General features: G+C 35.6%; 2 protein-coding genes across 6 annotated transcripts in view; one reads left to right on the top strand and one right to left on the bottom strand.

The window, feature by feature from the left end:
- LOC120624253 (protein EFR3 homolog cmp44E) overlaps nucleotides 1-6,056 on the top strand; it is a 35,370-nt gene extending 29,314 nt beyond the window's left edge. For all 5 annotated transcript variants that reach the window (XM_039891097.1, XM_039894256.1, XM_039892674.1 and 2 more), the window contains 2 exons: nucleotides 134-297; nucleotides 1,266-6,056. In XM_039891097.1, the coding sequence (XP_039747031.1) occupies nucleotides 134-297; nucleotide 1,266 (165 nt within the window). In that variant the 3' untranslated portion in view covers nucleotides 1,267-6,056. The remainder of the gene's footprint in view (nucleotides 1-133; nucleotides 298-1,265) is intronic.
- A 1,081-nt stretch (nucleotides 6,057-7,137) lies between these two features.
- On the bottom strand, nucleotides 7,138-21,918 carry LOC120624112 (reticulon-4-interacting protein 1, mitochondrial-like). Its single transcript, XM_039890468.1, has 12 exons — nucleotides 21,586-21,918; nucleotides 20,864-20,944; nucleotides 19,350-19,515; nucleotides 17,418-17,588; nucleotides 16,290-16,430; nucleotides 15,568-15,682; nucleotides 14,992-15,120; nucleotides 14,014-14,135; nucleotides 12,589-12,754; nucleotides 11,441-11,561; nucleotides 10,956-11,075; nucleotides 7,138-10,147 (listed from the first exon to the last, which is right to left on the bottom strand). The coding sequence occupies exons 1-12, from the start codon at nucleotides 21,631-21,633 to the stop codon at nucleotides 10,061-10,063; spliced, it is 1,467 nt and encodes a 488-aa protein (XP_039746402.1). The 5' UTR covers nucleotides 21,634-21,918; the 3' UTR covers nucleotides 7,138-10,060.
- Between the last annotated feature and the right edge of the window lie 1,629 nt (nucleotides 21,919-23,547).

Genomic DNA, 23,547 nt, shown 5'->3' with positions numbered 1-23,547 from the left:
TATCTACAAAGAAATATTTTCTGTGTAGTTTATTATTTATGTGTTTTTATTTCAGCTACTAATAACTTTTGAATGCCTTCCAGAATTTAAAACAAGCCCACGAAATGACAACTTTTTTGTAATAATTTTGCAGTACGAGATAAAAGACAAACTGGAGGAGATATTCAACTCCCTCTCCGAGGAGCCTCTGTTGTCGGGTGCGATGGGCGTGGGTGGCAGCGGCTCCCCTGGAGCCAAGTGCCACTCGCAACAAGTCCCCGCTTACACCAAGTATTTCCCGGAGCTGTTCTTATATTAGTGAGTACTTTTATTCAGTAGCTTTTTGTGATAGCGCTTGTCCATGGAATAATTTAGAGTGAGCTAGGTTTCTATTTTTAAAGAACTTATTTCATTTTCTGTTAATGTACAATAAATTATTTGATGTGAAGGAGAGAGCTCTGATGATTATAATACGAGTATATACCTACGTAAAATGTTTTCATCATGTAATTTTTATTTAACAATATATTTATTTTTAATTATTTTATTTTTACTAGAAGCTGTCGTATGTTTTTCGTTTAGTTGAATAACCTGCACACGGCGATTCGATGGTGAAAAGTAGTACAGATTTCTCTGTCAGAGCTCGTCGGGGAAGTACGTGCAGTGCTTATTTCCGCCGCCAAGCAGCAATGCTGTTATCCTGTCCAAAAAGCATGATTCCCACTGTAATTATACGCACTTTAACACCTACGTCCTAGGTTGATGGACACAGGGCGGCAAGTTGCAAGACGCATTCATTGCATGCCCTGCTAAGTTTGTGTGCTCTGTTTTAAGTCAATAGTTTTCCAATTTTTTTTTTTTTTTGTCTTGGTGGAAAAGCTTTATGGCTACCTCTGTCCTTTTGGGCAGGACAGAGGTTATGTCGGACTCGTTTACCCGATCTAAAAACCACCACGGCATGTCCCTCTCGTTGGCTTTGTTGGACGTCCGGGGAACCCGTTGTATACTTCCCAGATAGTTTTCCACTTACCATAAGGTGGATCATCTGCTTGATCCGTCAATTATAACTATAAAAAAACCGAGGCAATTTATGTATTGAAAGGGCAGCAGCGCTCTTTGTGCTACTACTACCATTGATTGCCACCACGTTTGCCCAGCGTGGTGATTACGGGCCAACCCTCCCCTTGGGAGAGGCCTTTAATCCAGTAGTTGACTGTTAAAGGCTGTTGATGGATTTGATTTGTTTTCAAAATTTAATTATTAACAGTGTGTTTTATTTATTACAGATGGAGAATGAATGTAACAAAATAATGATTGCTTGAAATGTATTCGACGTACGCTGCTAGCTGCTTCGCATAACAATACAATATTCACACGTAATGCTTCCAAAAGCTAAACTAATCCATTAATAATTCAATTGAATCTTTAATTAGGCTTTCGATCAACTAACGATGATTATTTCATGAGATTTAATTGTATGCATCAAGTATTCAAAGGCAAACCTTCTTTATGGCTATGCCGTCTTAAATGTGAACGAAATGATTTTTGTGTGAAGTAAAAGCGACATATCTTCGTTCAAGGACAAATGTTTACGTTACAAAAAGCGTTAAGATTAGATTGCCGTAGCCATAAGCCAGAGTCATAAGCCAGTGTGAGTTTTCAAGTTAACAAACGTAACTGGGACTAATTGGGGGAGATATTGGGCGGCATCTCTGAATCACTAAGAAGTCATTTTAAATGATACTGCTTTTTATTTTGCACAAAGTTCTCTAAAAAATACATTCAATTCGGTGTAGATAGAGTATTTACCGATGATGACACTTTACGTAGTCAGGAAATGTGGACACTAATGGTGAATTGATCCGCTTAAGCTTATTTACCATATATATGTATTTTAGATATTCTTTATTCCTTGGTAAAACATGACGCTACAGTTCAAGTGACGTTAGTTTACCAGAAAACTTCCACTAAGGGCTCTGTTGGAAAACTACTGTTGTAATTAAATGTCAAATTGCTAACTAAGGTTACAATATATTTATATAAATAAGTACTTCTTGTGAAGTATGAAGAGTGGGCGCACGATATAGCCAGATGTGCGAGTTGAATTACGAGAAGGGGTTCCGTACCCGTCTGCGATATAAAATACTACAGCATCTATCATTAATAATTTTAAAAAGGTTTTTTATTATTTGCTGTTAAAGCGATGTAAGAAATATAAATTTCGTGCTCATTTCCACTCTAACTGTAAGCAAATCTGCCTTTGCCTATATGTTTAAAAAACAAAAACTGATTGGTCAAAATGTTCATAATCTGTGATCGATCTTAGTTGAGTGGAAATTCGGTGATAGACAGTTTAAGACTTCGACTTCACTTTCGATGGTGCCCTGATCGAATTCCAGCACGCACCTCTAACTTTTCTAAGTTATGTGCTTATTGAAGCAATTACAATATAACTTGCTTCGACGGTGAAGGAAAACATCGTGAGGAAACCTGCATGTTCCTGTGCACCTCACAGTTACCTTACCTTAGTTCTCCATGATTTACTCAAAGGCGCGTGGACTTAACCAATCCGCACTGGGCCAGTCTGGTGGACAATGGCCTAAACCCTTCTCATTGTTGCAAGATTTACGCTTCTCGCAAACCTGTCGCGAGATACGTAATCACCCTGCAGTGCCCTGTAGTTAGCCGGTAATTGTTGATATGACAGTTGTACAGTTTTTAAGTTTAGAACGAGTAATGTTGTTATGAGAGATATTCGATTAAACTCTGTAAGATAAACATAAAAGAGATCTTTTACTACCTAATAAGGGTTCATGAGATACAGATCGACGGACGGACGGAGATATGGACAGCGGAGACTTAGTAAATGGTGACAGTTGGCCGACTTCGGGTACGGAACCCTAGAAATGAAATAAATAAGAAATGGTGTTGGTTTTTTCCCAGAAACATCCATACATATAGTTTGGTGTGAAGGCGGTGATACTTTTACAGTAAGATATTTAATATGATTTTGGATGATAAAGTATATTGTGGTGATATGGGTTATAACTGGTGATTAGGGATGATGTTAGTGAGAGTTATAACAATGTTGAATTTATGATCAATAATTATGAAATTTTAAATTATTGGAGAATTTTATCGGAATTGGAAATCGTTAACTGGAATAAATTTTCTAAATTATACGGTATTATTAGATTCCTAGATATTTCTGTCTACGAACGTAAGCTAATTGCATTCCGCTGAATCTAATATCTATCTAATTAAAAAATTATTAAAAGAATATGCCTTAATATGAGTGTATGAGAAAATGAGATGAAAACTAATATATTAACAAATTATTTTATAGATTATATAATTATATTATGTTGTCTGGTTTTTGTTTATTTATAGGTCTGTGTGTTCAGTATTTACATTCCAAAAAGTATGATTTCGAGATATTAATAAAAGAATCTCCTGTATTTATTATACCTAAATTCGGTCAAAGGTCGATAATAGATAAATAAATGTATCTAAAACACGATATTATGCGATAAAAGCTTTTTATAAGTCTTTTCTTGTGAGAATTGGGTCACATCTACACTAAATCTACTATTTTGGTCGAGTGGAGTTAGTGCACACCATATCTACTCGACAACGATTTGACTCGAAACAGAAATGAAATGAGCTTTAATTTATTTCTTAAAGGTGTTATACATTCCCAATGATTCTGTTCATACGACCTAACAAATTCAGTTACCATTTGTTTGAGGCCTCTTCATACAAGTACTGTATACAATTTACATAACAAATGTTGATTCCTTTAACCATGTTTGTTAAGTCATTATTTTTTATTTATTTTTTGGGGTTCAATCTGAATATCTATCGCTGATATTGCGACCGATTGTATCATAATGAATAAAAATAGATTCACCTCTTGATAAATGTTATATTCTACTGTTTTAAGACTTTCTGTACTCTAACAATTCACAACAAATCTGACCCTAGTTATTAGTGTTTATTAGAATCGCAGAAAATAGCATATCTGAGGAATAGATATCTTTCGGTTTTATTAAGGCTAATTCATTGGTCAGTGTAGTTTTGACAGCAATGACATAAGTCGCTTTACGAACCAACGTTTGGTTTTACCCCGACTCCACACGTTGCTACCTTGTTTGGAACCAATATTGGTCGGTAATAATTATAAACACTGTATGTAACACTTCAAGTATTAATATAACGGTTAAAAAAACCCGATAAAAACCTTCTTTTTTAGCGCATTTAGGAGCTTTTCTAAGAAACTGCTGTAAAGTTATATATGTACAATACAAAACCACGCATAAAAATTGACAGTATATTTCAGGAGAGTGAGAAACAAATGCAGGGTTTCCTTCTACCACATTACTGTGTTTCTAAGGACCTGTCCAATTATATGATTGTGTTACGAAAACAGCATTCAAGTCGGGCATCAATTTTAACAAAGTTTGCACGCGACGATGACATATTACAGATAAAGCAACAAGCAAGCAGCAAGCCTTTTTTAGTGTAAGAATGTTTCAAAAATTTATATTCTATTTTCAAAACATAATAAGACGAGCTAGAGAAGAAAAACATTTAATTTATTATATTTTCGTCTGTTGGGGTAGCGACAAAAAATGGTTTTAGACTCACGAGTTTTATTTCTGTACCACTGAATTAGCACACTAAATTACGAACTCGCATTTTTTAGTAATGATTTAATAATCTTAAAAGTGCGGTAGTTAAAGATAAATTAATATTTAAGTTCTAATGTGGAATCACATGTGGGATAATTTTGTTATTTATTACTGCACACATCTGTATGATACTGCGTTTTTAATACATTTGTTGAAACAGCCTTTGCAATCGTTCTCATACTGGCATTAAAAAAAAAAAATGGGAGTATTTGCAGATTTGTGGTGCTGTTGTACACAAATCTCTAAACCAGGGGTTCCCAACCTTATTAAGACAGCGAGCGGCGCAATTACAAGTTAGGAAATTGGTCACGGCGCCTACATCCTAGTCCTAGCAAGTTAAAATTATGTATTTTAACTTGCTAGATTTGGGTACTTATTAGTAGCAGATAGGCGCAAGAAATAAAACATCCTCATTGTGAAACTAATAAAACAATAAATAATAAGTTTTAACAAACAATTCAGAAAAATAAAACTACCAATGGGATGTATGAGCTTTGTGATCTCTACACAATATTTCAAAGTGTGAGAGAAGCCGTCACATTGTTGCACAAAATTTTTTTTTTTTTGATTTTATGCTTGAGTACAAAAGAAGCGCCTCGCGGTGCACCTTTACTTTCTATGGCGTCCAGGTTGGTAAGCCCTGAACTAAACTGAGCTACATTGACAGTTCTTAAAGAAGTGCTGTCCTTTTCACAATCTGCCCCTTAAACTTTAGCTCGATTTTTGTTAAATATGTTAAAATATTTCTGTACAGCAGAATTTGTACTACTGTGCGGTATTTTTTTTCAGTAGACTGCTTTGCAGGTAGTTTAACGGGTTTCAGAGCGCGATTATGAAAGGGCTATTTTCCGAGCAAATGTATTGAAAATAATAGTATCCGATTAGCTCAAATATATGATTATTCTTAAAACTTAATAAGAGTAAATTTTCATTGGTCGTTAAATAGCGTATTTAGGTTACGAAAGATTTCGGACATGCCAATAGTATGATATATCGACTGGTGCATTTCACTAGTGACCGCATATGGGCATCGACCAATGAAAATTCACTCTTAAGGACCAATTTCTATAAATGTTCATAAAATAGATGTATCTACTTTCATGAAATAGCTTAAAATGTTACGAAAAGTGTTATTCTTAAGCCGAATAGTTTCCAATTTGTAATTAGTTTGCGAGCTAACCTCGCTTTAGCCATAGTTTTATGGTCCAGGGGCTTTACTTCCAATAGCGTTTTCAATTTTACTGTTTTACTACCTACATCTGGACCTAAGCCCTCAACTTACAAAATGCATTTTTAATTAACCATATACTGTTGTTATCTTCGTACTTAATGTTATGTATTTGTAATTAGGTTGTGTTCAAACAATAATAAATGTGGTTTGAACGATGCATTGTTTTATTGTCTTTTAAAATGATACGATTATTTTTTTATCCCGTTTCATACAGAGGTCATAGAGGGTCATACAGAGGTCTGACGATCAAACTGCTTATAAAACATATAAAATTACTAGATGTGTCATGCGGCTTCGCCCGCGTACTTTTGGGAGGCAGCGTACTGCTACATAGTCTACACCTATAGTCATATTTGAGATTATTTCACAAACATTTTTTTATCTTACGTATTTTTTTTTTTTTTTTTTTTCAATGAAAAGTATACTATATTATTTCTAATACCTCCAAGAATATGTATAAAAAGTTTCATGAAGATCGGTTTAGTATTTTTCGCGTGAAAGCGTAACAAACAAACTTACATTCACATTTATAATATTAGTAGGGATTTTTGCTCATAGTCAGAGCAATCGTGCTGGAAGTGCGGAGAGAAATAAGGACCCATACTGACCTCAGCAAAGATAATTAGAATATTTTCACCTGTTTTTAAAATACAAAGGATACAAAACAAAGTAAATAGATATGACGCAAGTCACAGGTAGCCGCAGACAACAGATACAGATATTCCACTGTCCCCGTTAACGAGGAAAGAAAACGGGGACTACGCTTCATCGTTAAGGTCATTGATTTAATGTTCCTATCGTAAAGGTCCTATACAGTATACACTGACGTGACTCCGCGAACCTCTTTAGTAGAGGTCTGCACTTACCGCTGCCTCAGGCGGTAATTTATCTCTCATTAATATCAACCTATTACCAGCGTTTTACTGAAGGGCACGGATCTCCTTTTAGCGTGGGCTTGGTTTAGGCCGTAGTCCACGGACTAAGCGTTGTTTGGTGAACTTCTCAGCTATTATGTTAAATACCAAATTCTAGCTCAATCAGCAAAATTAATCGAGTGGATTATAGAAATGGAAGAAAAAGATTAAGCAAATTAAAGTAATTCCTGGTTTTATATGAAGAATGGCAGTCCCAACAAGTAATTTAGATGGAAACATAGTTTCGTTGAAAAGTACAGTAAAAAAAACTCGTGTTATATGTAATAATAGTTTATTTTGAAAATAACATCTCTATCTACAGTTGGAAAATTTTTATTTACATATATTTCAGTATGTAGTTTATGGATGGCTTAAGTTTTTTATTAGGGGGCATAGGAATATTCTTAAAACCAAGACGTTAAAGCACGTAATATTAAAAATTTATCAAAACTTTGTTTATTACTAAATATATGGTATACATAAAAAAAAATGTTTTGCTCAATTAATTGCATTAATCCCAGTAGAATATCATTATATAAAAATCTTTAACGATACATAAAAGGCCAACTTGAAAATTTATCGATAAGAATGTTTTTATCCTAAGTTTCAAGTGTCGCTTTCGTTTGTTTATTTAAAGAGTAGGTACATAGTTAGATAATAAATAAAATTGGACGCAGTTAAGTGAATATATTATTATTCACGATCAGTACAATTTGTGTTAATAAGTTTTATATATCTATTAAAGCTTCTGTTTGTAGGTTGCAACATACACTTAAAAATATATATAAAATATACACCAATACCTTAAGGTAATTTTTACTAAAACGGAGTAAAAATGGGCCTACACGTTTACCGTGGTCCTGTATTCAAGTTCGGTCTTAAGCATAAATTGTCCGAATGTTTTTAGTACAATGACGTTAGTGGAGAATATCTTTTTATAGTTTTGTGACTTTAGGTTTTTACTTATTACTAAATATGAAAAGTTTAATGCAGTTAGCTGAGCAAAAATAATGTTTTACTGTTAAATAGCACCTATTCAGGTTCAAACATCTTTATTTACAAAACTAATTTTTAGAACAATAAGTTTTTGTACAGTCTTCAATTATTGTTTATAAGTTTCATTTCCTTCTATAATTATTAATTATTTCTGTATTTTTATAAATGACGACGAAACTGACAATGTATTTACCTACAGTATTTGTATAAATATTAAGTATATTTCGTACAGGAACCTTGTTATAATTTATGCTTATTTTATTGTTCTGTTACAAGGCATAAAGTTACACTTATGTAGAGTTTATTTGGGTTTAAATAACTAGAAACTAACTTAAATTAAATCTAAAATGTTTGCCTTTTGATTGTCTTTCTTATCTTTGTATTGTACACCTGTCTTTGTTTACTGTATAAAAAAAATAAAATTCCTAGAAAATGGTTTTTATAATCATAGTGATGAAATCATGATGACCAAGAATATGACACTGAACTAAAAATAACAGAACAAAAAAACTAGCTAACATTAGACTTGTAGGTATATATACTGAGATAAAAGTCGATAAGACTTGATCTGGCTTGGGAAAAGAAGACGAAATCTTGTTTTACCGGACTTGCTTATAATTAAGTATTTTGGCATTAGTAGCAGTTAAACAATGGCAATCCGTTAAAGTAGGCTTTATCAAAAAAATCTTTCATAAATAATCTGTTTTAATTATTGCTATTGTTATTGAAAAAAAAACCAACTACTACTGAGGGTGACATTGTTACATAAGTTTTAATTGACTTTAGAGATGAAGATGGCACCGCCAATTTTCCCTCCATTGGATTTTTACAACCGGAAATTGGAAATTAACGTATTATTCGGTAATTTCTACTAATATCTGACTTTTACAGTAGAATACAGAACAGTGTAAAATCTCTTAAGTTGAATTAAATTATTCTATTGTACAAACTCTAAACTAAAATTACAGCACTAAATAGTGTATATTTTGTTGTACACAAATCTCAGCTAAACTAAATTGTCCGATTTATAATAAATAAAGGTAAAATTAGTAATTTATATCCTTTGCCCCCGGAAACAATAAGAAGAGGACAATTTTTTTTCTAGACCTGTCAATTTAGTTAAGTTTAGAGATTTTTTAGAACAGAATTGGCATCATTTTACTATTGTAAAATGTTCCTTGCTGAATCGGACTAGATTTAGCGCTGTAATAATAGAATAGAAACCTTGGTCTCTTCGTACGGCAGGATAAGCCACATAGTTAGTTTTATCGAAATATATTATTCACAAAAAGAATAACATTGAAAATAAATTTAAATTGCACCCGTCGTCTATCATGAACGTCAGTAAATCTCTCGCTCTTACAATACACGGGCTATAATAAGTGCGAGCAAGACAGACTGATTAAACATATATGACCCTGGGCCTAAGTCTGCAATTACAATAATTATGTGGCTATAAAAACAAAACGTTTATTAATATTAAACTGTTTGACAACAAATCCAGCTCAATCCGGATTTCAGTTGCTACCCACACTACCTGTAAGTCTGTATCTTGGTAGGTATCAGTTATGTTTAATTTCGCTTGTTTTTCACAGTAAATTATTTAAGAAGAAACTTCATTGACTATTTGTTGCATATAATATTTTATTAATAATAAATGTGCTTTTCCCAGCTTCGACCAACATCTTAAGAAGCTTTCGCTGGGTTGTTGGATCAAGGGTCGGATACAGAAGGCAGTAGTCCTTGAAACAGCGCGTATTGTGAGGTGGTTCCTCACTCTGGAGCCCTGACCACCGGTTGCTTGGGCAATCAAAAGTCCCGCAAGCAGAGGGTGGAAGTTTTTTTTTATAAATTTTTAATAGTGTTTTTTAATTTATTTTTAAACATTGTTAATAAATTAAAAAAAAAAAGAAAAATAATAAATGATAGAAAAAAAAAGTGCTTTTTCTATTGTTTTTACTGTGACAGAATTGCAATAGCGGACTCAGGCTCCGGGACACTCAGATAATTATGGCGGTACGATGCTCACATTTTTTTCCAAAATATTCGGTATTCATATAGAAATAAAATCATTTTGGGCCTCATTTACAAAAACTTTTGATATTTGAAAGGTGCTTTTGACATAACAATGCGTAACTGTTATGACGATTAGTGTGCTGTTAGTTTGTTATTTCTCATACCATTCAAGTTTTGAGCGATTTCGATTTCTCCACTATCTATAATGTTTAAAAAAAAATTCTATACATTTGTTAAGGGAATCTGATGACTGTGGTGCCGATAGCCTCGTCGCTGCATGCGTGCGCGAGTGCCGACTCGAAGTCTTGTGGGAGGAAGACCTAAAATTCGAATACAAACTTTTATTTATTCCAAAGGCTTTAAGGAAATCTGTATTTAAATAATCAATTAATTATGTCGTTTGTTTACGGCCGATCAGGATACAGTTGTTACTTTCCCTCAATCTTCCTTTTCTTGCGGGTGTCGTACGAGGATAAAATGCGTCCTCTGTGCGACCTACTAGCATTTACTGTGACCACCAACCCTATATGCCCAGCGTGGTGATTATAGGCAAACCCTTCCGTGGGGAGAGGCCCTAAGTCCAGCCGGGGACTGTTATAAAAGAAGATGAAACAATAGTACTGTAGATGTCTAGGATTGTCTTCCTTATCTTTGCCGTATATAAAATAAAATTCATAGAAAAAAGTTTTTAAAATTATAGTGATGTAATAATTAAGACCCCACAAAAGATATGAATATAATGCATAATATGTCACTGAACTAAATAACAGAACAAAAAAAACTAGCTAACATTCGACTTGTAGGAATATATACTGAGATTTACCGAGTTGATCTGGCTTGGGAAAAAAAACACGAAATTCTTGTTTTACCGGACTTACTTTTAATTAAGTATTTTGGCAATAGTTAGCAGTTAAACAATGGTAAAGCAAAAAAAATCTTTAATGATAAATCTTTTTTAATAAGAAATATGCTATTGTTATTGAAAAAAAAGCTAACTACTTTTGAGGGTGACATTGTTACATAGGTTTTAAGTAAATTTTTATTTTTTTATGGATAGTTAAGCGTGTTTTTTAGTTTTTATTGAACTATTTAGTTATTTTTTACTTTAGTTTTTACACGTAAACTTACTTTGTCTAGCACTGGCGACAGTTGACCAGATTCCACCAACTGTCGTAGAGTTTCCAGACCTGGATGGAGATGATTTCTGTCTTCCAGCCAGTCTGTGTGAGTACCACATCCTAGCAGCCACTGTGGGTTTAAGAAATTATCAATATGAAATATAAAATGATAACGATTATAACTGCCTCGTTGGTATAGTGGTTAGCAATAATAATGGATCACGGGGCCTTGGGTTCGAATCCCGGGTCGGGAATAAAATTTTTAGGTAATGTTTTTTCTATGTTAAAGAATTTTCAGTACAAGCCCGTAGTTCGGAAATTGGCGTTGTCAACCTCCTTGCTTCGGAGAGCACGTTAAACTATCGGTCCCGGTTATATCGGTACTTTGACAAAAGACGTGAAGACACCGTTAAGAAGTTCCCTATTTATTTTCAATGTGTTGCTTTGATTATAAGCCAGTTCTTTAAAATAAAAACCGTATTTTACTAAACTTACCCTACAAATCCTTATCGTGTAGAAGGAAGCAGTGAATAGGATCCAGAAGGGCGTTGGAAGGCGGTCTGTGACGAGGGTCTGTGGTCGCAACTCCACCATTGCTTTTCGAGGTGCTGTAGCTCTGCAAAAATAAATAAATAAATAAATATACTACGACAATACACACATCGCAATCTAGTCCCAAAGTAAGCGTAGCTTGTTTTATGGGTACTTAGAAGACTGATAAATATTTATACGAATAATATACATAAATACTTATAAAATACAGATAAACACCCAGACACTGAAAAACATTCTTGTTCATCACACAACTTGAACTCCGAAAGCAGGGTCGCTCCCACTGCGCCAATCAGCCGTCAATAAATAAAAACAAATGCTCTGAAACTATTGTAGTAATAAAAGGCTAAATGACTAGGTGGCATGTCTTTGTCGGTACGGTGGTAACCAGCCGAAGTCCTCAACTAGACCAGACCCGAGAAAATTCAGCAAATCCCCCATGCCCAGGGATCGAAGCGTAGACGGCGCCAGAGAAATCGTCACGAGATGATTTGTTTTTAGCGCTAAAATGTTAAACGCCGCCCACCAACCGTGTTTCCCGCTACGTATAACTAGAGACCTTCAAAGCAAGAGTGAATCGGCATATTTGAGGCAGGCGCGCTCTAACCTAGACCTTGTCATTGCTTTGCAACAGGAATGATTGTTTAAGCGCTGGCCTATCGTTAATAATCAAAAAGAAAAAAAACTTTTGGTCACAAATTTTATTTCCAACCTATTATGATTTATGGCCGTTTTTAACAACTTCCAAAGGTGCATTTCATATTGTCATACAAAACAATGCTTTGCAACTAATGCCAAATTGGCAATATGTAAAGTTAAAATGCAGCAAAATCGTCATTTTTCTACGATCATGACGTTGTGATCGCCTTATAAACAAAAAATCAAGTATGTAAGTGTACATGTACAAAATGTATGTAATTATTAATATTTGGTGCAGATTACAGTTTAAACTCTAAAATACACTACAAAACATTAGTAGGATTGTGATTACACTCACAGGCATCTTCGGGTTATGAGGAAAAGGCTGGAGACAGACAGAGTGGGCGAGTAGCAGAGAGAAAAAGAGATAAAGAGAAAAAGAGGGAACTCACTTGAGAAGCGTGTTAGGTCCCGGCAGAGGGAACGGTGGAGAACCCGCACCGGAGCAACAGAGCGCGCAGTCCCATGGACCGGCGCGACTTGCATACTGTTCCAGAATGAGCCAAGATGGCGCCACAAGTTCGTTGTTTCCTTCCGTGTCGATAAATTCGTGGGCACCTAAAGGGAAAACAAAATCCCTTTTCCTTTTATTTGTTTTTATATTTTAACTTTTGAATCAAAGATATGTAAGAAAGCAATGAAAGGATTGCATTAAAAAAGAAGTTAGAAAATAAATTGTAAATTCTTACAAAGACTGTACATCGTGGTTTCGCCCACGTTACCTATGGGTCCTAACGTACATTACGCAAACGCGGAAACCTTATTCATAAACGTAAACACTTCGGGATCTTGTACGTATTTAAATTTTTCATTATATACTACAAATAAAGTAGTAGTAAATCATGCGTCCAAGGACAAGAATGCTGTCAAGGTCAAGGTATATCAAGCTACTATAAGGCTTTACAATAAAATTATCCCTCTTAGTAAGTAATAATATGATATGCCTTATAATGAACATTGTAAATCACACTCTAATTTTCTTAAAAGACAGCCAACACCAATATGGTTCTTGAGCGTTTTATAATTTATTTATATTTTTGTAGTAGGTACATACTTCGAAGTATCATAAGTACCATACTAGATAAATGAGAGCACTAAAAGGGTAAAGCAGCTTGTTAGACTTTTATCTGCTGACAAAGAATTATTTCAGTATGCAATCTTCTTGTTATTGAAGTAAACTAAAGAATATATCGCTTCTGAATACAATCGTTTTTAATAATGATTAAAACTATAGTTTCAGAGTTTATCGCTTGTTTTTGGTTGTCTGTAAAGTCGGCTTACTGACGATAGTTGAACGTGACAACGTCGTAAGAAAATACTGATGGAATAGTTGCATTTTTCAAAAGAAAATTTTAATTTTATTTGTTTGGTAGATATTATCGTTGCTATAAACAATTGACACCTCATTCACTTGTCACTGCACTTCATCCTTGCCGAAAACATGTAAATGTATTATTGTATAGAAGCTGTCCACGCGGACGCATCGCTCACTCAAGTAGGAGAGAGACAGATGTCGAACGCGGAGGCCGACTGTGCCTCTTTGTCGCTCGTTCCGCGCTCTCGCTTGCACTTCAAGCCTTGAATGGAACGCCTCAGAGCGAGGTAACGCCGCATGCGTCATGTTTTTTCGTGCGTGCAGCCGGCTCCATTGAATTATAAGGCGTTGTCACGTCAAAAATCTTTTTAGTTTATTATAATATATGTGTAGCGAATGCAGCCGCACGTTTAGCTCTAAATAAGGTTATGCGAGTCCGGAATCCGAAACAGTCGCTGTGACCGAATACGGCTAGGATTGATTGATTCCACCACCCACGTACCCAAGTTTTTGAGTGAATGGTGTACTTTCTTCGGCGCCGCGACCGTGATCCTGCCACCCCAATAGCTCAGCAACTGTACCAGTGCGCAGCCCTCCCCGCTACCCGCACCGATCACGCACACACTGAAAAATCATCACGATCAACCCATTACCGGCCCACTACAGGAAACGGGTCTCCTCTAAGAATGAGAAGAGTTTAGATTGCAGTAAACAAAAGCAGAGTGGGGATTGTTAGACTTCACACACCTTTTGACAACCTTATTATCAACATTATATCAAACCGTTACTGCCCACTACAGCACACGGTTCTCCTCTCAGAAAGAAAAGATTTTAGGCCGTAGTCCACAAAGCTGGAAGAGTGGAGATTGGTAGACTTCACACGCCATTTGACAAACTTATTATCAACATCATATCAACCCGTTAACAGCCCACTACAGCACACGGGTCTTCTCTCAGAAAGAAAAGAGTTTAGGCCGTAGTCCACAAAGCTGGCAGAGTGCAGATTGGTAGACTTCACATGCCTTTTGAGAACATTATGGAGAGTTCTCCATAATACACTTCTTCGCTAGTAGGTTACCTCACTATGACGATTAATTTACCGTTAAAGAAAGTCGTTAATTTCCTAAGTGATGTTGCAGTCTAATATGGTGGATCGAAATTACAGATATAACAGTTATATTAAGCTCATACCCCAAGGGTTTCTACGCACGTGCTAGCTTGAAAGATTCAATTTAATTTACGATTTTTTACTTATATAGCTTGGAAGATTTTACTAAATGTTTTTTATCGCGATTAAGAACTTTAATAATAGTAAATTACATTTTAACCTCATTTTGGAATACTCAGAGATCTTAAATAATTAAAAAAGTCTTAAAAAAAATATATTATTAAAACAAAGTTTATTTTTATTATTCTGTGAGGTAGAAACTTTTGAAACGTCGTTGTTATGGAAACTATTGAACGTGAGTAAGAAACTTACCGTTTTCCTTTGCAGTTATTTAAATTGTATCGTATTTTTTGTATGGCAGCTAATGCTAGTGTCCCCGCCCAAGGGAGCGATGCGGCAGTGTCTGCCGCTAGATGGCGCGGCCGCTTACTCACTCGCGTACTAAAAAAAAAAAAAGGTTCATCACTATCTATCCCGAGATATTACCAGGGTAACGTTTTAAAGTATAGCAAGCGCGTCTCAAAGTTTTCTTGTGATAATAGTACACAATATAACTTTTGAGTTATAAATACTAGGTTTAAGTGATTAAAATATCACTTGCTTCAACGGTGAAGGAAAACATCGTGAGGAAATCTGCATGCCTAAGAGTTCCCAAAAATTGGAGTGCACCAATCCGCACTGGGCCAGCGTGGTGGAATACGGCCTTAACCCTTCTCATTCTGTCGATATGTTGATGATGAAGATGAGGACGCAACGTTGTTCTCGTTTTCTTATTTTTTCACCCGTAGGATTCGTTACTTTTCAGGAATAAAAATTAACCCTCGTTCCGTGTTTTGGAGACGTGCATATAGATATCAAAAGCTATACTTTAAATGTTAATATACCCACCTTCTAATCGCAAGTAGCTCATTCGCCGCACCCCCACTCCATTCACTCACGCAACCCCAGACCTCATCCCCCATTTCCAGATCACTCACACCGGGGCCTACGTCTAAAACCACTCCTGTGGATAAACAGTAATTTATAATACAGATGTCATTTGTGGGGTTGAGTTTAGGTTTTAACGAGATTATTCTTAGGAAAATTTTTGACCTACCAATGCATAAGTATAAACAATGTGTTTCAACACATTGCTTAAACATATGCATTGGTACGTCGGGGGTAACTTTTTTGTAGTCTATCGTGTTATAAAAATGACCCAGTTAATCCAATGTCTACTATTGTTTGGTAAAATATTGTGATATTATTAAATAAATAGTTTTGTGTATAGGAAGCATCCTATATGGAGTGTGCGCGGTATCAATTCAATTTATTAGGTACGGTTGATTTTTGCTACAGAAGATTTAAGCTTTCAAATTTGAAATTAAAGTATAATTTTTTTACTGGTGTAGTAAACTTTAATTAACTTGAATATTTCTGGGTTACTGTAGATCAGATAGGTTTAAATGGATCGTGGATGTTCGACGAAAAAAAAAATTACGATGTGTGTAATAAAAAAAAATATATGAATGATGGTACTTTTCTGAAATATTTGCTTTGCTTCTCAGATTCTCTCGTTAAAGCATGAAATGCCTTAAAATCAAAATTATTATAATTCAATTGTAGCTTACCAGCAAATCCTCTACCCACTGTAACTGGTGAATTGGTTACCAGAGAGCGTAGGGCAGACGCTCGTCCGCGTAGCACCCCTCGATCTGCACTCGACACGCTGAATGCTTGCACTCGGATAAGAACCTCGCCTATACCCGCTCCTAGGGAGAACATACATTTTGAGGCTTGGCTGTTACACTTCTACAAATATATCTCATTATATTGCTGCCAAAATTTCGTTTAAACATTACTGACATCTTGTGTCGAAAATGGCGATGATCGCAATTTCATCAATCTTGCAATATCACAGTATAATCCCTTAGATGAAATACCAGGACTTAATGTAGGACAAGAGTGCAATTATATTATGCACTCCTAGTTGTTTTTAACGTGCATGTGGAATTTCTCCAATTGAGACAAGGCGCCAACAAATTCGTGATCAACAATTATAAGTTTCCATGCGATTATCCGTTTTTGACTTCTGACACGCACTACCATGTACAAATCGCTTACCTGTATATAATACAAGCACACAAGCACTGACTATTCTAAAACTTTGTTAGCTGTTATTTATGTTTTATATTATACTAGCGTACCCAGCCCGCTTCGCCGGGCTAGATTTTGCTTTATTTTATTTAAACAATAAACTTAGTTATTTAAATTTTTAATTCAAGTTTCATAATATATTAAATCATTTATTCCTCTCCGTATTCATTCTCGTCTATTCTCTACTCGAGCGGGTGAAGATCATTATCTACACCCATGTAAACCCAACAATAGAATATGATGATATTCTATTATCATCATATTCATCATATATATATTAGTCATAGTAAATAAAAGCTGTATTTGACAGTTCAAAAATAGGAGTGCTCCGATCGTCACCAAACTTTACAGGATTACTCGCCAGGTCAATCCGAGAGTTTCATTGAAATCGGTCCAGCCGTTTCGGAGCCTATACGGAACATACCCACTCACTTTCTCTTTTATATTTATAGATAGATGATTGCTCCTTCTCCTTGTTAAACACACCATGGATGCCACTGAATACAAGTATAGGTTCGTTCACATCCACGTGGGGTACCCAAGTTTGCAGATTGGACGCTCAGAGATTGCTTTTAAGTATTTATTAGATGAGCGATAGTTACCAGGGGATACAGCATCTTCAACAAGTATGACGGTCTGGTCTATCTGTGTGTGCAAAGCGCGAGCGTGCGGCCCACTCGGCGCCCTGGTGCCAACTCGGAACCCTATCACCAGACCGGCACTGCCGCCGAACGCCACGCCGCACAGGAAAATGATCATGCTGCGTCTCCACACTGAGACAGGCCAAATATTTTCCATACATGAGATATTGGAAAATTGGTTTGATGAGCTGTAAACGGTAGAGTGAAAAGACATTGCCGGAATTGATATTGGTAGTACGCAGATTTAATGTCCAGGTTCCGCAGATATTTCGCGGTATCCTTGCTTATACGCTGTGTAGCGGTCTCCACATTACAGAACTAGATGTCGCCACAAAAATCCTGCATCGCGCTAGCGAAGTGTTCACGAAGAATGCCTATATATACAACTTCCAAATATGAATGTTTGGACCTCGGTCCGCGAGCACGATCTCCCGCTCGGAGGTAGATCTTCCTATTGTTACGGTCGAGCGTATCACCATAGCTCCCGTACACGCTGGTTACGGACTGTGATACGCTGTTGGGAATCCACCTGTGTAGCGGAATAAAAACTTATTGAATAAATAGTTCCACTATAGTTTATTGTTTTATAGCCTATATAGGTGGCTAGTTACTAGTAATGTGTGAGTTCTTCACACATTACTAGCGCAGTGTTTTTACGTGGGAGGTCCTGAGTTCGATCCCCGACAGAGGATTTGCAGTTTTAATTAATTTCTGAATGTTCCCTGGTCTGATCTGTCTCCCTTCATAAAATATTAGGTCATTTTCATTGACATACAGTACGTTATAATAAAGATTACCAGGAAACGTTTATAATCGTTAAGGTTTAATGATTGGGGAACATGCCAGAGACTCTTTACAATGACACTAAAAATATGCGGCTAAATGTTTTAAATAGCAATGTTTTAATCATTGCTATTGAGTATGTTCCAGAATCCATCACCACAAATCCAAAGTGCAGGTAATCTCTAATCTTTTACCGGAAATGGAAAAGAAAGATAACAATAAATAAAGTGGTACAAACATCTCAGGTGAGAATGGGGTGTTTTCAATCTCGTTTAAAAATATACTATTAATAAGTTTAGTGTTTTAATTGCTAAGTGAATATATAATAATTAAAATTAAAAGATATTTGTTAGAGAGAAATATATAGTACTTCACCAAGTACCCGAAGGACTTTGAAAGTAGTCTGGTAAAGACCGCGCTATTATAGAATAGAATTAAAGTATGGCGGGCCATGTCGTGCTATCTCATTCGCACAATGTTATAGTTAGCACGCCGTCTTTTATAATCATATTCTTTAATGGCGCGATGGTTACTGGTAGTTAAAGTACTAGTAGAGCTTTTTGTGACAGAGCTTGTCTGGAGAAGTACTAGCACCATTCTTATTTTTGCCGCTAACCAGCATTGTTGCAATGCTGTGTTCCAGTCTAAGATGTGGCTGCCAGTGTATTTACAGGAAAATTAAGCTCAACACCTAAGCCTCAGACTAATGAATACGGGGTGGCTCCTTGTAAATAAATAAATAATAAATGAATATACTACGACAATACACACACCGCCATCTAGTCTCAAAGTAAGCGTAGCTTGTGTTATGGGTACTAAGATAACTGGTGAATATTTATAATATACATATAAACAACCAGATACTGAAAAAAATTCATGTTCATCACACAAACATTTTCCAGTTGTGGGAATCGAACCCACGGCCTTGGCCTCAGAAAGCAGGGTCGCTGCCCACTGCGCCAATCGGCCGTCGGTAGGAAGAGTTCCTTGATTTTTTGAAGTGTTTTCCACTTATGATGGTGGGTAATCTGAGTGTTCTGTTAACTATTACTATAAAAGTGTCACATACGAGGCTGTATTTCTTTATAAATTCATAACGATTAATCTTACCATGGTCTTTTAGGAGCGTGACGAGTTCCTCGTATAATAACATAGGTGAGAGAGGCGGAGCCCCCTCTTGAATGCGCCGCGTCGCTTCCCGCGCCCATGCCGCAGCTCGAGCCCTGCCCTCTGTCACCAAGTCATTGTTCCACAACTCTTGGAAGGCCTGGCGGAGCTGTGGAGTTATTTATTTATTTATACTCTTTATTTGTACACCACTCAGAAAAACGAGACAAAAAAAAGAACAAACACATAAAGAATGAAGCAGAATACAAAAGGCGGCCTTATCGCTAAGTAGCGATCTCTGCCAGGCAACCTTAGGATTAGGAAAACTAAAAAGAAAACGAATAGGTGGGGTACACAATTTAATACATACATACGAATATCTACATACTAATACATAAACCAGATTACACAAATACAAAAATACTATTGATAAATATAAAAAATAAATATACTAATACATATCTTAATATACCATAAATACTTAGATATGAGTTTGAGTAGATAAATAAATAATAATAGTCGTCTTTACTGAGCGAGATAATGAGCCTTAACAGCATTTTTAAATATGCCGAATGACTTCGACTGTCTTATGTTCAATCGGAGTGCATTCCACAATTCAGTAGCTTTACACAATTATCATGTTTATAAGTCACTAGTTAGTCTAAAGCTGATACACTGACTTTGCAGTAAAACTGTATAACCTTTTAATCACAAAGTCCAAAGTGGCAGTTACGAAATACACCATGTATATATCATCTACCAAAACATTCCGAAAGAGAGTCTGAGGAACAAAACCAAAACAAGTCTGTCTTCATGATTGAAGATGACATTGTGCCAACCTCAATTATCATAGGATAGGACAGTTTCATATAAGTTTGGGTTCCCTTGGGAACTACGGGTTAGCTACAAAAAAGCTAATAGCTACAAAAAAGATCACAACTTAGGCCATAAGTGTAAATGTTAAAGGGGATGATTGACATGATTTAATAAATGGGAACATTCTTTATCAGACTATTATAACAGATGAGAAGTGAAGAATAAAAAGAAACTTTTGAATTTTTTAGAGACAGTTACAATTTTATTTCTATAAGCTTAAGATGCCAATTTAACCTAATACATGGCATTTTCTGAATCAAAATTCTTTTGCACTTTCAACTGATTCAACTGAATTTAAGTATTTTAAAGTTTTAACAAGATACAAGATTTTTTTAGGCAGTAGTGTAGTGGTAATGGTTTCTATATAAGTTTAGAAAAATAACAAACTGTTCAAGATTTTTGTTTTCTAATCATTTTTTTTTTTTTTGTTTTTTGTTTTTTGTAACTTACTTTATGCACCATCCATTTTCCACTCTTTTATCGGCTTCGTACGCTCAGGTTGCCTTTAAAAGATCACTTTTAGTGATAAGGCCGCCTTTGCACCCTAGCACTAAGTACTATTACTGTTTTCCTTGTATTTTCCTTTTTTTTTTGTTGTGTTGCAATAAAGTTTTTTCTATTCTATTCTATTCTATTCTTACCCTTCCAATGGCATCACCAGTTTGTTCAAGTATATTATAAAATCTACTTTTGCTACTGTTGGCTGCGACAATGGCTGCTTCCTGAAAACAAATAAAACTACATTATTTATAATCATGTAAAATCTTCTGTTTATGCAAAATCATTATTTTTCATTTGATAAATTCGTTTTAATAAGGGTTTATTTTGCATAAAATTCTGTTATTTAAAAAAAAAAGAATAAAAGTACCTCAGTGAAAAGTTTATTATAACTAGGGTGGCAACCTTAAATTTCTTGACTTATATTTCTTTATTACTTATTAAATATTACTATTAAAATCACGCTTTATTACGAAATGTTTATTTTTGGGAATTCAAATACTCTTAAATTTTTCAAATATCTTAAATTTTTGAATGTTACTCATATATTCATTTGTACAAAGAAACCTGTATTTTATAATACTGAATATAACTAAATCAAAACTGCTAGAGAAAAGGGTTACCTGTAGTAAATATAGGGCAACCGGGGCCCTACTTACACTTAAAAATGAAACTTTAAAGCATTGTTAGTTAAATAACACATTGTTATGTAAGTTCAGGGTCAATCTAATAATAGTTTAATTTGCCTTCAATACATATTATATATATGAATCATTATTATAATATTTATACAAAAAGTTGTAACTTAAGAGGTAAATAAACACCTGAGGTACCAGGATAGCAAAATACGAGAAGAGGTACTCACTTGGAATGCCTCTATTTTTTCTCCTGCTCTTAGCTTTAATTCATCCATTACAAGACACAAGAAGGGCAGGTTCGGCCTAAACCAAATGTACTGTTACTAATTCATACCTAAACTCAATCAAAATTTAACCTTTGGCCACAATCCATCGCAAATAGTTTAGTCTTAAAATAGAACGTCATTGCTACTACATCCACGTTAGAATACACTTAACATTATAACTATGGTTTTCAGTTAAACAGTGGCTAAATTTGCATGGCATTTATCACAGAATCATAAGGAAATTTTAAATTATTTGCAACTTAAATTTATCTTAGTCAAACATAACCCCTTTTTAATTTGACAGTGACAGACCTGCTGATTTTGACATTGACAAATTGGTAATAACAATCAACAGTTGATTTTTGACATGTAACTAACATGCGTTCATCAATTTTTAAACAAGTTTGAATTAAAAAAAAAATAATAAATGTCAAAAATACTGATAGGAGTAAATTCTAATCTTCCAGCAATCTTTATAAGTCTTAACAAATCTGAAGAACGGTCTCTTATTGGTAGTCCACCACACATGGACATAGAGTAGTTTTTATTATCTATGTACCCAGCCAAGCTCTGCTTCGGTAAAGAGATAAGATCCAAGGCAGTTCCTGCGAGGTCAGTTTCCTAGCTCAAGGCTGCAAGCTTCAATGCCCTTCGAAAGTGTGGAACTTGGCACCATGGTCCTGACAGCTGTGCTGAGCACAGCCGGTGCCAGTTGCAGAGCCCGCCACTGTGCATGCCATGACAGCAATTCAGTTCCAGTACCATTGCAGCGGAATACGCTGCAATGGTTATTAAAAGGTTATAAGTTTGAATAAAAAAAAATAATAAATGTCAAAAATACTGTTAGGAGTAAATTCTAATCTTCCAGCAATCTTTATAAGCCTTAACATACCTGAAGAACGGTCTCTTATTGGTAGTCCACCACACATGGACATAAAGTTTTTTATTATCTATGTACCGAGCCAAGCTCTGCTTCGGTAAAGATATAAGATCCAAGGCAGTTTCCTGCGAGGTCAGTTTCCTAGCTCAAGGCCGCAAGCTTCAATGCCCTTCGAAAGCGTGGAACTTGAAACCATGGTCCTGACAGCTGCGCTGAGCACGGCCGGTGCCAGTTGCAGAGCCCGCCACTATGCATGCCATGACAGCAATTCAGTTTCAGTGCCATTGCAGCGAAATACGCTGCAATGGAACTGGAACTGAATTGCTATTTTTATATTTACAGTGGGTCAACTGTGTCCGTGTGTCTACGCCGCAGATGCGTCTCCCAATGCGTATGGCTTCAGATTATACTTAAACGTGCTAACTGCTTGAAAACGTCATCCACTGCTTATTGCACTCCCGCTCTGCGCTGCGGCCTGAGGGCCCTCTGCTGTGCGTATGTTGCGCGCTCTGCGGGTTATGCGCAAGGGGCAGGGTTGAGAATGTGGCAGTTTTATTATGGTCATTAGAACTTCTGGGGCATAGAAGGAATACCTCTTTATGATTAACTCCTTCTTCGAGAAACCGTCATACTGGAAATGGGCAGCCATATGTAATGATTCTAGATGACTTAGAATCATTACATATGGCTGCCCCGTTGGTTCCACGGGAAATAAGATCAACTTCATAATTTCGACCAAACATAACATCATCTAATTAGTATCTGTGATCAGATACTTTTCTATTAAAGAGTTTGAGGTTTTAATCACCTTATATGGTTATAGGCACATTGAATATTAAGCTTGATAGAGTCAGACTGGTGAACCTACCAGCTTAATGTTTATTATTAGTCCTTATTTGATTGTACATAAATCTTGAATTCTAAACCTGCCCATTTATGTCAAGTATTTGAGTGCCAGCGATTTTCATCAGTGGAAAAAATAACAGGCTCATTCAATAAAATATAATTAAACTGGTTTCGATGACATTCGATAATTTAACGTG

The sequence above is a fragment of the Pararge aegeria genome, chromosome 1 (genome assembly GCF_905163445.1).
Source record: "Pararge aegeria chromosome 1, ilParAegt1.1, whole genome shotgun sequence".
NCBI lineage: Eukaryota > Metazoa > Arthropoda > Insecta > Lepidoptera > Nymphalidae > Pararge > Pararge aegeria.
The sequence above is the reverse complement of the archived record's forward strand: the minus strand, read 5'-3'. Positions and strand labels throughout refer to the sequence as shown.